The sequence below is a fragment of the Urocampus carinirostris genome, chromosome 10, assembly GCF_059441175.1.
Source record: "Urocampus carinirostris isolate Australia breed hairy pipefish chromosome 10, RoL_Ucar_1.0, whole genome shotgun sequence".
NCBI classification, from domain to species: domain Eukaryota; kingdom Metazoa; phylum Chordata; class Actinopteri; order Syngnathiformes; family Syngnathidae; genus Urocampus; species Urocampus carinirostris.
The window spans coordinates 25032885-25048002 of record NC_142358.1 but is presented as its reverse complement, the minus strand read 5'-3'; the positions used below and the strand labels follow the sequence as shown (position 1 = coordinate 25048002).

General features: G+C 38.6%; 1 protein-coding gene across 1 annotated transcript in view; it reads right to left on the bottom strand.

Moving 5' to 3' along the window:
- Window positions 1–15118, bottom strand: part of LOC148358475 (calsyntenin-2-like) — a 330974-nt gene that overhangs the window by 119289 nt on the left and 196567 nt on the right. Inside the window, exons 3-4 of the mRNA XM_088345299.1 lie at window positions 6740–6935; window positions 1079–1287 (exon numbers count right to left, since the gene is read on the bottom strand). Coding sequence (XP_088201425.1) covers window positions 1079–1287; window positions 6740–6935 — 405 coding nt within the window. The remainder of the gene's footprint in view (window positions 1–1078; window positions 1288–6739; window positions 6936–15118) is intronic.

The following is a 15118-nucleotide window of genomic DNA, read 5'->3' as shown; positions in this document are numbered from 1 at the left end:
TCAGCTTTTTGCTCGCACTTTGTCATCCTGGTTGCTCATGCCCACCACTCCGTTAAAGCGCTCCTCTTCCACCTCAGGGCAAAGTTCATCCTGGATGAGCTTTCACCTTTCTTGTCATTTGGTCTTGCTGTAGCATGATTTCAGGTTGCTACCCAGCCTGGCCTGGCCTCTAGCTACAAAGAGATATTTGCTAAATGCTTAACAATTCAGTTCAATTCTTCAACTTTTCTGTACTTTAGTTTCTCAACACTATCCCATACATTTTGAGGGAATGTGAAAGTTTTGTGATTTAATGTCCACATATCCAGTTAGCAATTCAAAACCACTTCATTTTGGCTATATTGTCAACAGAAGACCTGGACTTTTGTAGTCCATTCAACCGATCCAATTATTACTGATGATGTAAAATTACACCAGCTTAGGAAAATTGCAGCATGTTGTAATATATTTATTGGCCATCAACAAACAAAGTGACCAAAACAAACGACCCCAAAAATGACCGTAACCATGTGAAAAAAAAACAACTACTTAGTAACTACTCTAATGTAGCATAACGTAGTCGAGTAAGAGTATCATTTCTTTGTCACAAATCTGCTCAAGTAGTAGTAATGAGTATAGTGATTTAAAAATACTTCGAGAGTACCAAATGTCCCAAAACTTACTCAAGTAAATGTAATGGAGTAAATGTAACCCGTTACTACCCACCTCTGCCAATAACAGAGTTATGTTTCAGGTACATTGGTATGCATCTGATTGATATACAATTTTACAATCCAGACACAATAATGCTTGATGTCACACATGATATGTCTGCATACAGTGGAAAATGTCAAACAAGCAAATCATCAATTACCAGCGAACAATATCAAGTCAAATAAATAGTGTTCAACTGGTTCGCCACTGTAGCCAGGCTACAATATAAATTGTTTCTCTTTTAGAATTTGGAAAATATTTTTCCGATTTACACTATGTTTGTGTCTTTACTAGTAGAATTATCAAGGGCATGCTTCTAGTAAATGAACACAAACACACACAAGTCATTTCATCCTCAAGCACTTATTTCCTGTTGCCTACTTACCATTACGGTCAATGGCAAAAGGTGTATTAGTTGTAGTAATCTGGTAGTTACAGATCTGGCTGTATTGAGGTGAACAGTCCTGATCTGTGGCTTCCACTTGTAGGATGCTGTCATAAATCTTGCCTTCGGTCACTGCAGCTTGATACTCGGGCTCCCGGAAGACCGGTGCAAATTCATTGACATCGTTGACTTGAATATGGACCACTGCCCTGCAGGAAAATATATTCAAGGAGTTAAGTTTTCACATCTATGCATAGTCTTATCTTTTCTTTAGCAGTTTTGTAGAAAATGAAAAAAATAGACATTGTCTGTTAGCCCAGTCAGCGACTAATAAGAAATGTCAGATAATCTATGTGCATGATAAAATACAACATCAAATCTTGCAGATGGTGAATAGTCCATCCATCCATCCATCCATTATCTGCACCACCTATCTTCAGTAGGGTTCCGGGGGTGCTGGAGCCCATCCCAGCTATCTTCAGGCAGTGGGCAGAGGACACCCTGAACTAGGTGCCAGCCAGTCGCAGGGCACAAGGAGACATACAACTTCACTCGCTCATTCACACCTAGGAACAATTTGGACCGGTCAATTAACCTGTCATGAATTTTTTGGGAATGTGGGAGGAAACTGGCGTGCCTGGAGGAAACCCATGCAAGCACGGGGAGAACATGCAAGCTCCACACAGGAATGTTCGGTCTCATGACCCCAGAACTGTGCCCACAAGCGTTAACCACTGCGCTGCCATGGTGAATAGTAATTTGTTCAAATCAATAATTTCTACAGATATTCAGAGGGTTTCTGATTTAGGCTTAGTTAAATGCATACAAAAGCGCAATTCAGAGAGTTCAATACCTGTATCAATGAACAAAATATATTGGCTTATACCACATTTTGCTAGAATATGTCACACTATACTAACTAGAACACAACTTAGAACGGCTAAGCATTTGTGAGATTGTGTCAGAACTAGAGAGTATTTAATTTACTCTGTCAATTTGCTTGTTTAGCATGTGACGGCTTAACTTGAATCATTAGCCTTGAAAGACTCTAAATCAGTTGGATCTCAAATGTAATGAAAAATAAAATGTTATATTTAGATATTTTCAATTCAAATTACCAATTGGTCCTACTTGAGAGATAATTGAGGCAAGTGAAACAAATGGAAGCTTTGGTCCCTTTACTAAACTCATCAGACACTTTGGCTATAGCTTATATATTGAAAACAGCGGTGAGTAGCTTGTTTTTTTGTAATTTTGATGGGCTCTTCCTAATGTTAATCATGTAATATGTGCAATGCAAGAATGGATGATAAAATTACGTTGATGACAAATAAGTTGTATTTGACAAACTAATACAGTATATATGACTCAACCTTTGCGGTGCTATTGGTTAGAGTCTTGAAACATTGTCATATTTTCTCTAGCGATTAAGTGAAGAATTGCCCAATATTCTGAATGTAAATACAAATGTCATATCTTCATCATACAAATTGTTACTTGAATATGAACGTGCTTCTGCTTGAAATGTGTTCTCTTTCCAAAATAGTCGCTAACAGGTTTTGACAGAATCAGGTTGCATGTCAATTAGTGTTAGATTCTTGGTCGAATTAAATTTTTGTTATGACAGTCTTGCATGCGTTGAGTCTCTTGGGCTTGAAAATTTATCATGACAGATAATTTTAAATGTGACTCCCTTTGGATTACCTCCATCGCCATAATGCAACTATTTTTCAATAGCAACGTAAATAAAACATATTCAAGATTAATTTTATCATTGTAGTACAATGAGGAAGCTAATAAGTTGTTTGACCACAAATTAGTTACATTTTTGATGTAAAAGTTGCTGATAGTGTACGGTACATAGTCTGCTACAGCAGGGGTCCCCAACTGCCAAAGACTGGTACTTGGATGTTTGTCATTTGATACCAGAGCATACAGAAAGAAACATAAGTTTCATGATTTTTTTTTTTTCATTTATTGTTGTTTTTTATGTTACGTAAGCATTTGAGGCAGTGTGTTTGAATGAAAGTCAGTGTCACACGGGAAGCAAGGATCCAACCAAATTGTTGTGCTTCGGTAGCAATAGCCGATCAATGTAGAGAATGGCCATTAAAAACAATTGTCAATGATGGAATGATTGATCGTTGCTCTCTGAGGACACATGGAATCCCTATGTTGACGACACAATGAGCAATGCCTGGGAACTGCAGAAACACACTTTTCAACAGGGTTTTTTATTTGGCAATCATATATCTTTGATCACTTGCCACATGGCTCAACGTGACATTGTGCGTTAAATATTACGACGTAGACCACATTGTGTGGGTTTTGAAAGGTATTTGCACATGCTGTGATCTCACAAGGACACCCCAAAAAATCAGATGTCAGACAGTGGATTTATGTTTTTCATTCTTCTTATTATTGTTACTAGTGTTTATCCAATCATTATTGTTGTCATACAAAAACTACTAACATATTTAATTCCAACCTACCACCAGACCTTTAAAATATTTTTGAACATAAAACTAGTGCATTGTTCCAGAAAAGACTGGGTACCTCTGATATAAAGGTACATTAAACATTAAGAGCTATGTATATATTAGAAATGTATTAGAACTTCAACCAAGAATAGTAAATGTCCGTGCCATTTATATTGTTACATTTTGCAAAACGAGATTGACCAAGTTAATTAGTAGATGGAAGAATATCAATTAGCACCAAAAAAAAACAATGCAAGGAGACAAAGTTAACAAGATTTTTTTGTGTTATGATGCTAAACTCACAAGAACGTTTCAAGCATTTCTGATTAGGATGCAACATTCAATACAGTTTTTGGTTAGGATGAGAACGTTTTATGTTTTTCATTTTTTATCTTTAATGTCACTATAAGGCAGGGGTGTCAAACTCTGGGGCCAGATCAAAGCTTTCTATTCTGAGGCGGGCCAGCTCAGTAAAATAAAGCCAATCCCAATTTTTTTAGTTTGTTTTTCAGTATAATGAATTTTCATTCTACATTAGTAACCCACCCTACATATTATTATCATGGATGACCGGGGATCATTTATCATTTATTCACAAACAACAGCGAACAAAATAATTTAATGTTTGGCATTGAATGTGTTGACTAGTTTATTTTAATGGTTGAGTGAATTAAGTTTTACACCTGAACCAACTCACCAGGCTATCCAAACTCAACACTGCTCTCTGGTTTGCATTAATTCCCCCCCCCCCAAAAAATATGTATGACTATATAACTATTTGACAGAAATTACGCAGAAGGCTTCTATTATTGACATAGTTAGAAATGTATGGCGGATCAGATTAACTCATCAACTATTCAGGATGTGGCCTGCAGGCCATATGTTTGACATGCCTACTTTAGGGGCTCTGGAGATAGTGACATAAGATATAAATTGACAAGTTATACCAAGTCAACTCTATTAAGTACAATAGAGTTGTCTGGGTTTCTGCATTAAACCGAATGCAACATTCCAATCGTACCAATGTTAGCACAGTCATATTCACTGTAAAGTTGTGGCATTAACATTATTCTAGAGGCGATAACACATTACTGACTATATTTTCCCAAACGCGTCTTCAGTGTGTCACGACTCCCCCTTTTTTGCAGTTCACTATACTAGTTTTGAAATCATCATACTCTGAAGGTGGGAGGCACGGCAGCTGGGTTTGCATGTTCGCCCCGTGCTTCAGTGGGTTTCCTCCGGGCACTGCGTTTTCCTCCCACATTCCAAAAACATGCATGTCAGGTTTAATGGCCAGTCCAAATTGTCCCTGGGTGTGAATGAGCGAGTGAGCTGTCTGTCTCTGTGTGCTCTACAACTGGCTGGCGACCAGTTCAGGGTTTCCCCTGCCCACTGCCCGGAGATAACTGGGATGGGTTCCAGCACCCCAGCGACTCTACTAAGGATAAGTGGTGCAGATAATGGATGGATACTCGAAAAGTTTGTTGGAGGGTGCGTGTAGTTTACATGCTTGTCTCCACAATTGCTAATTGTCAGGTGGGGTAATTAGCCTCTCGCCAGATGGATAGCCCTACAAGTCTTGCCAAGGACGGTTTTATTAAAAGCTGCTTCTTTACAAGACAGAATTTATTTGGGCTAAAATGATCTCATTTTGCTGACACACACTAACTTGTTGGTAGATACGTTGTTCCCCTCGGAAATCACGTTGGGATAAGAATGCCTGTGTAAGGCTTTTCTGCTAGGAACAATTTCAATAGGTTTGTTTTTATGACAGCGTCACAGACAAAATGTTTATACGCTGCACACTAAGGCGCAAGCATTCAAATGTTTATTGTTGCATTTTTAGAGGGGGGGTGTGACAAAGATTCATGTCAGCTACATTGTGAGATAAAATTGGTGTATGCGAGAAATAGGCATAATTCTTTTGTTATGAGAAGGTGGTCATATTAAATGTTAATGTCAACAACTATGACAGATACAGCAATATAGGAAGAGTGACTCAGACAGTTGTATTCATGCAGAAAGCTGAATAAAATGAATAGGAAGTAGAGCAATAGACAAGCGGCAACTGAAGCAGCAAGAGGGGAAAACAATTGAATCAAAATGCATATTTTTGCACAATTTCCCTGGCAAAATGCCATCTATGTTGTCTATTTTTGGTCGATTGCGGGCAGACTTAAGGTTTCAAAATAAAATAAAAAATAAAAAACCTGAGCATTAAAGGAACACTCAATAGACAGATGTTTAAGTGTCTCAAAGGTTTGCAATTTTTTTTTCAAATTGAAGTTTGCTTTATATTTTTTGCTCCTAGGGAAATTAATGTCTACTATTTCTTATAAGTATTTCAGTGACAATAGCACACTGGATTTACTACTCAAATACATTTCAATAATTTTCGATTTCAAGTTTATTTTGATTTTTGTTTGTCTTGTTTTCTCTCAGTCAGCTGGATGTAACAGTTTTTTGCTGGCGTTCGCATTTGCAGAGTTGCAAGACTGTGACAAAGTATTAGGGGCCACTGCACCTCCAGGCCCCTAAGTTATTATCAAAGCTTGCAGACCATCGGTGATGAGCTGCCAGAATTGATGTGGGCACACATGTGTAAGCTGCTTTTTTCCCTGAAATGTCACTCTTGCAAATAAGTGCATAGATTACACACCAACCACAGCTTTAACTGGCTTTTAAAAGTATTCCCAAGCATGCAAACCAGAAAAGTGATACATTCTTGAAGTCAGAGTTTTTTTCTACATAAATCCTTATTAAAAATACATTTTTTCTTGTAATGTACAAAAAAAGGTGAATTGCACATCTTTACAATTACTTTGAAAAGTGACTGATCAGGTATGTATATGCATGATATCCAATTGGAAACAGGGTAATGCCAATATTGTGATTGTGCAAAAGCCATGAAAACGTGCCCAAAAATACGATTAAAGTTTTAGTCCAATTGGAATGGTTGGTTTCAGACCTTCGATTTTTTCAAATACTCATGTATGTTTATGCATTTAAATAATCCGATTGCTTGTGCTTTCGACAGACCCAGTCACAAATGTGTGTCATGTATATAGATTATGAGAGGTGCAATGTATGTGTCTGTACAAAATATACACAATTCATGTCATATGTGCTTTATATGAAACTGTTATAACTATAAACAACTGTATTCTGTTTCACTCACTTGTGGGACTTTTTGCCCTCTGCGTCCCCTGGGCCTGAACCACAGTCATGAGCCTGAATGATGAACGTGTACTCCTTTTGCAGTTCACAGTCCACCAGGCCACGAGCCCTCAGTTGGCCCTCTCCGGATGTACCGTTCAGCACCACTGCCTCGAACGGAGCCTCCAACCCATGGATGTTGAAAGCACAGATCTCCCCTGGAAAAGGAAAATCAAACAACTGTCATTGAGAAATAAAGTTGGTTTAATAATGACCTTGGGAAGTTCCAAGAGCATCCGCCCTTTGTATATGTGTTGTTTTTTGCTAATGGTATTCCTACTCAACATTAATTAATTGTAATTTTCAGATTATAGGGTGAGCCCAAAAATCCCACAAACTGGCCACAAAGATATTATTGGATATGGATAGATAGGTGAGTGTTACCACACCAAATTATCCAGCATATTTACTTTTTTGAGCAATGATTGATCAATCAATAATCACATTGCAAAGCGATTTGAACCCGAGTTATGACAGTGAGCGAGCTGACACTCTCCCACTAGACCACCAGTGATACAGATTAGAATTTATCACAATATCATATGATTTTTACTCAATTTGCCAGATACTGATTCGTTCAGTGCATTAAGATAGGTTAAACAGCCAATAATGTTGCGAACGACGCAAACAAAATACCATCCAAGCTCTTTTTCGTATGTATACATCTTCGAGTGAGAGGTTATTGATTCACGGATGAAGAAGTGGAGGGACTATTTAACCTATGAGAAGGCACAAGGTAAATCAGTTTTTCTGACACTGTTCAGTAAAAATACTGTGATGATGGGGGTGAATCATGCGCGCCATATAGTGCGTAAAGCAGGGTAATTAGTTTTTGAGTACTTGAGCAGGGTTGGGTAGGGTTACTTTAACTTGATTACTTTCAATTAATTTTGGATTACTCCAATACCAAATATGCTAATAAAAGACAAAATAAACTAAATATGAACAAAATTATGACTCACAACACGTGGTAAGCTTTCTCTCCTGGCTTTGATCACTTTGATCTCCGGCAAAACTAACATAAAATGCGACAGAAACAAAATGAAAATAAATCCAAACAGCTTGCCAACATCATTTTTGCCGTTCCATGTATTCCGTTACTCCCCAAGCCTGCACAAAATTTAGTAATTGTATTCATATTTAGTTTTTTTGTCTTTTATTAGCATATTTGGTATTGGAGTAATCCAAACGTAATTGAAAGTAATCAAGCTAAAGTAACCATACCCAACCCTGTACTTGAGTAAATGTATTGTTAGAAGGAAAAGTTAAGTAGAAATCTCTAGTGATCAAATGCCTTCTCATTCAGAAACAAAGCGTTTTTTAAAGGCATCTCATGATGTATTTGTACCTCAAGGGAATCTCAGGAAGCAGAATGAAGATGAGCTATACAGATTACAATTGGTGCTCTCGACTCTTTTGTGATTCACGAACAACTCAAGGGCAAAAGAGCATCAGTTTACCCTACCTCCCCCATTACTTCACTCCACTACTGATGAGTGAGCTGCCATCCATCTAGTTGTGAACGAGAGGGAGGGCAGCTTAGCCAAAGAACATATGCTGCCAGTTGGCAGTTACTGGAAGCTAACAAACACTAATAGCTTTGTTAAAACTATTATCTAAATATGTCTCCCTGTCACATTAGGCTTTTAAACAGCAAATTTACGGGAGGAATGTGCCTTTTTGAAGCCCGGCCATGCAAATCTAATTGATGCATACTAATAGGAAAGGAGTTTGTGCTGCTATTTATTCAATGCTTTGGCAGCAGTTCAAGTCATTTGTGTAATCGCCATGGCGCATGAAAACTTTGCTAATAACTAAGTTGACTTTTCAGTCTAAATGTCCTCTATATTTCTCATTCTTTGATGTGCTAATTCTCTGTCTGAGTCTCCCCTTCTGGCATCATTATTTTCATTTAATCACCGCAAAGTGAACGCCCGAATATTAGTTATTGGCGATGCGTGGATGTCATGTGGCGCTCGACACCTCATGGGATTCTGGCACCCGTCCACACTGGAGTGTCTGTGAGGACACTGAGCTCATTATCAGCGGCAGCAGCAGTTCTTTGCTGGCGATCGCATTTGCAGAGTTGCAAGACTGTGACAAAGTATTAGGGGCCACTGCACCTCCAGGCCCCTAAGTTATTATCAAAGCTTGCAGACCATCGGTGATGAGCTGCCAGAATTGATGTGGGCACACATGTGTAAGCTGCTTTTTTCCCTGAAATGTCACTCTTGCAAATAAGTGCATAGATTACACACCAACCACAGCTTTAACTGGCTTTTAAAAGTATTCCCAAGCATTTTTTTCAACTAGGCTCAGGGTGTGTAGTGTTCCTCTCCAAAATTATTTAAAGTTGTTGCTGAGTTTTCAACGGACCGGTGAACTCAAGACATTTAGTCTCAAAGTTGACCTATCTGGCTTGTTTACTGTAAAGCTATGACTTCATAGAATAAACACAACCCTTTCAAAATTGGGAATCCCATTAACACAACCGACAGTGATTGTAGCAAACAGCGATTGCGGACCTCTCATTTCTGCTCCGAGAAATTGGAATTGTGCCTACCCTGTTTTTGCCTCCTTTTATGTAGGTGATTGTGGCTTTTCATTTGTGTTTTTTGTCCCGTGTGTCAGGGTTGGAATGATTTCAGGCATAAAAATGGGACAGGGCTCAGAAAGTTGAGCTGTGTGTGGAGCATATGTCAGATTGATTTGTGTATAATGCGCACCCCTAAATTTTGATTAAAAAAAAGTTGAATTCATACGTCCGTGATTCATATCATAAGGCCATCTACTGCCGTCCCAACCAGTGTGGATAACCCTCCCTCAGGTCCGTTTCCCCACATAGTTAGTCTGTGCCTTGCCATAATCATATTTTATATATATTACAATTGATTTTGTTTTATTGTATTCTAACCATTGTTTGTCTGTGTATTATGTGTTTTGGGTTGTTGGCAGGGATATTGTCTTATTGTACACTGAATGTTTTTACACATTATTTGAATGGCAATTTATCGCCTGATAGTGCTTTACAAATACATTTGATTTTAAATCATATATTGACAACTGTTAACACTATACCAGCTTGGTGGCCTTGGGGGTAGGGCGCCCGCTCCGAGACTGGAAGGTCGCTGGTTCAAGCCTTGGCCAAGTCATACCTAAGACTTACAACATTGGTATTCATTGCCTCCCTGCTTGGCGCTCGCATTAGGGGTTGGAATTGGGGGGTTTGGTCACCTAATGACTCCCAACACAGCAGTTGGGTTGAGCGAGGGGGCTGGGAATCCCCTCCTCTGTATCAATCTCCCAGAAAGAGTCAGGAATGTGTGCTTGACTCTAGCCACCTCCCACTAGGGGGATATGGCTCCGGTGTATATATATATATATATGGTTAACACTATAGTTGGTTGGTTGGATCCCCTTTACCACTAGGGTCGAAGGAGCAACATTTCCTGTGGTGTATATTGGGCAAGTACAGCCTCGGGGTGCCCATGCCTCTCCAGGCCAACATATGTTTCCACCCGGTTTCTAACCTGGGACCTTTTGCATGTTAGGGTAACTACAGCACTATTAACACTGTACCAACAAAAATTTACAATGTATTTATTTAATGTTCTTCAAAGTCCAATTCATCATCAGATACACCGAAGAGTTGTTTCCCTCCTTATGCTTTTTTGCGGTCATTGCCTTTCAGGATGACTATCCGTTGTTTTACCATTTCCCAAGATTCATCTCTGGTAGTGCAATTAATAATAGTGTCATAATGAGATACAATCGAATGCACATTGTACAGAAGTCCTGCCCACGCGGACTACACTGATTTTGATTAATGGACAACTTCAAACCTCTAATTCACTCTGGGAAATACCCCCCAACCCACCTCAAAACAACTTCTTCTCAGATCTTTATAATTCACGTAGGTCACCTTTACTTCAAAACGGTGATTTTTTTTTCCAAAAGTGAGAGATTTTCATGCTTGTAAATTTGTCCGGCTAGCTCCCCAATAGTGTCAGAGCTGCCAAGGGCTTTCCTGGTTTGCTTGCTACCTGTTGCCCTTGTTGGCTGCCCAACGTGTACTGTTACAGCGGTTTTTGTTGTGTCCCTTGGATTATTATTATTATTTTTTTTTTTGCCATTGCTGCTTTCTGTTGTTGGTTCCCAGTTACCCTGGCTGCTTACCACATGGTTTACCCGCGCTAGCGCCTTTTTTGCCATATTACTTGGTTTGTTAATCATCGGGCCACTCCACATTTATCTCCATAGCCGCCGCCGCTTTGCGTTGTTGGTCCCCGGGTATCCTGGCTGCCCACTGCATGTTTTTTGGGTCGGCCGGAATCACATTTTTCCCCCAAAGCTGAGGTCACTTCTCGTTGATCAGTCGCGGTATGTTTGTATCTTGTTTTTTTGTCAGTTCGCCCCGTTCTGTCTAGCCCTCTGTTGTAACATTACTGCATCCACAACCGCCACAAAAAACGACCAAAACTTTGCTTAAAATCTCATCACCTCTTTGACGGATTTACACGTAAAACAATATGGCGACCAGTTTGCCAGGGTGCTGGTGTTCCTCCGATGAAGTCATGGCTCAGGATGACAAAAACAAGACTGTCGCCTTCATAATACATTAAGTGGGATAATAATTGGAATAGATTGATGAAACATCTATCGATTTTATGCAAAATCCATGTACTTTTTTACTCACATTTTGCATGTTTAGGAATTTGGGATAACCTTTAAACAATCAGGAAGGTAAAGGAAGGAGCTTGGGCAGGGTGTAAAACGGCCACTGCCTTAAGCCAGATCTGATTTAGTGGTTTGGAGAGTGACCAAGCGCAGATATGGGTACACACTCCTAATGTGCCAGTTTGGCAGCTTAAATGAGAGTTCTTATTACTTTCATTCTGCTAACACTGCACTACGTCACTGATCAGTACAGAAGGCCAAATCAGATTAGTGTCAACAAATTCATTATGCACCGAACAATGTTTGGCTTTCCATATCACAATATTAAGACCTGCCCTTTTTTAGCCAATCAGTCCATATGCAGAGCTTTTCACAGTTGTCATGACTTCGCTTTTTCCAATTTAGAGTCAGCGAGCAGTTATTAGCTCAGCTTTTAGTCATCAAAAGAAGTCACCCTATCCCTGTCTTATTTAGTCACAAGTGAGCCTGGATATTAGGAGAAGCAATCACTCGACAGAGATGTTGACCCTCTCTGCTACGACGAACTGTCATGTCTTGTAAACTCGGCAGTGGGAAAAAAAATTGTAAATTCTTTGATAGCGCTATTCATTAAATCAGCTTGCCGCAGATAGAGGACAACCAGAGATTTGGTGTCCATTGCAGCGATGAGATTAAAGAAAATAAATGCTTTGATTTAAAGGTTGACTGTTTGGATAAAATATACAAACTGTGCACATTAAAGTAAGTGCGTTAAACATGTATTTTTGTGATTAAAAATGCACATTTTTTACAGCCCTCATTTTGTGGCGAAGCATGTGATGAATTACTTATGCTCGACGACCCGACTGACATTTTACTTCTCTCTTTTTACTTAATTTGGTAAATAGCTTTTCTCACACATGTCTTACCGTTTTCGAATGATGTGTGTGTAAATAGCATCGTGTCTAAAAGGGAAGGACTGAGTTTGTCAATCAAATCCCAGTCTGGGGAGATTACTCTGATTACTCTGGGCTTGATTATCTGTTAAATTTATAGTTTAATAGACACTCAAAATAGGGAAAGAATAAATCACTTGATTTTGAACTTGAAAAGAAAACAGGAGAGGACAGGAGATAAGAAATTCTAACCTGTTTTTAAAGTCCTCCCATGAGTCCCTTCTTTGTATCAAATTAAAAAAGCAGATTTGACTTAAAAGAGTTTAGTAGACAAAGAACAGCAACACGATTTGCTGCTAATGATGAAGTTAAAAGTGTAAAATTAAAAAAAAAGAAAAAAAGAACAACAGTGCAAAATATTTGTGAAAATAACAAACTCACATCCTATGTAATCTACTCTGCAGGCTTCCAATATTAAAAACAGAAAAAAGTATAATTAATTTAAATTAGGACATCTGCAATGGGGTATATACAGGGCCGTAGCCCCGCACACACACCTAACTTGCACTGTATAGGCATCAAGTGCCCAGGAGGGCACCAAAAGAAATCAGGGTCGTGATAAAAAAGTGTAAAGTCTCAAAAGTGTTAAATTTATGCAGTTATATGGTTGAACAACACAGAAGCAGCATAAACCAAATGTTTCCAAGAAAAGGTAGAATCTGCTGTGTGCCCCGGCCTATCTCCAGTCTCATGGTGCTCCCCTGCCCTCCCAGTGGTATGTTCGATAATGCCTCATTCGTACTATAAAGCATTTGTGCTTAGGGCACCCAAATGGCTCGCAATTGCCCTGGGCACACACATCAGTTGATTGAGATAAAAAAAAAAAAAAAAAAAAAAAAAAAAACCATGAACCTTTTTTTACACATTTAACGTATTCCTGAAATCACAATCTGTAAAACATAAAGCTAAACCAGGACTTTATGTTTATGTCATGGGGCCCTAAGAATAATACAATTTGGATTATTCTTCTTCTACTTGTTAATTTGTATACATTCCATGTTCTACTCCAGGGGTCAGCTCCTTTTATTTTATAAATTGGAAAAAATGAATAGAAAATAACACAAGTTTATATACATTTAATGGGATAGTGTATATTATTTCATCACTAGATGCCGCTGTATGGTGAAGTGGAAGCTTTGGCAACCAAATATGTTGAAAGAGCCATATTGGACCAAAAGAAAAACAAAAAAAAACAATTGAGCCGCAAAAAATTGTTTTTTCTACAAGCTCTAAAATGACCCCAACACATACTGTATATAATAAATGTATGTATTTTTGGGGGGAAAACCTTAAGCATGTTGGTGTCATGTTTGCCCTCCGACAGAAACCATGTTATTTTCCATGATCTAATTGTTTTAAAAAGGCACTAGGTAGAAGCTAGAGAACGCCAAAGAGCCACTTGCGGCTCCAGAGCTATTGTCTACCCCCAGTGTAGTGCAACTGAAAAGGAGTATTTTAAAGCACAAGGCAAAATGCAAACTATGGAGACTCAAACCGACCAAGGTGCATCATTCTATTTCTCCTTTTTTTGCCCAGCCTTTTTTAGGTTTTGTGTACTCATGGCAGCAAGTTGGCGGACAATTGCATCAGCTCCCTTTAGGTGAGGCTTGTATTGTGTAAAATAAATGCCATTTTCTGAACAAGTATTAAAAAGTGCATGTTTAAATAATAGTTAATGTGTGTTTGCTTATTATTTAAATAAATATTGTTTTTTTTTTTTAATGAATGAAGTTTCTTTTTATATCAATAGTACTAACTAGATAATATACTCTGGGGCTAGTAGCTCAGGAGGTAAAACCCTCAATTTGGAATCAAGAGGTCGCAGGTTCAAATTCCCAATCCCCGATGAGCAGGTAGTGCATGCATGGCTGACGCTTCTATCGGTTAGTGTGTGTAAAAGGGAAAGTGTGAAGCATATTGTAAAGCACTGTGGGAGGACTTCGTTGACTTGAAAACCGCTATATAAAAGCAGACCATTTACTCTGTGCCTTTTAAAGAAAAATGTTAAATTTGATACACTTTTCATCAAGTGTTCTTTAAATTCTTAGCATCAGAATCACCGTCTGACTATGTTGTACTGTCTTGCAGAAAAACGGGTGACCATTAATCACAATAAAAAAGACTTGCATTCTGACAAATGAGGTGAAGATAATTTATTTCCTGCAGAAAATCTGATATTCTCATGAAGACACTTTACAGCGTTTCACGGGTATTGCTGGTCTTAGCCACAGAGTCACCAGGATCCTTTTCAGTTTTTTTTTTCTTTAAGAAAGATTTATGAAATATGTAAATCAGTCAGGGGCACATTATTAGTTTGATTTTTTTGTGTGAATTCTGTCAGGAAAATGGCCTCAGGAGATGATTTCTGTCTTTTTGTGAGCAAGGTCAGTAGGAGTTCAATGTGTTCAGATATCCCCATAAGAGTTTATGACCCTCATTAATACCGCGGTGGATGTTCTCCGCTCAGTTAAGCTTTACAAAGAAACAAAGTCTTTTACCTCAGTAACGCTGTCTTTGACCCGGGACAGGCTCTATTAGATCCAGGTTCAATTAAAAAAAGCAATTAGCAATTACACAATAGAACAGCAAAATTGATGGAGTCAGACACACAATTAAAGAAATAGAACAGACCCCATTTCATTTAATGAATGTGCTCAGTCACAATGTGGTCCAGATAGAAAGATTTTACTACATCATGATTGCTTCACCAATTACTGTACAAAGAACTT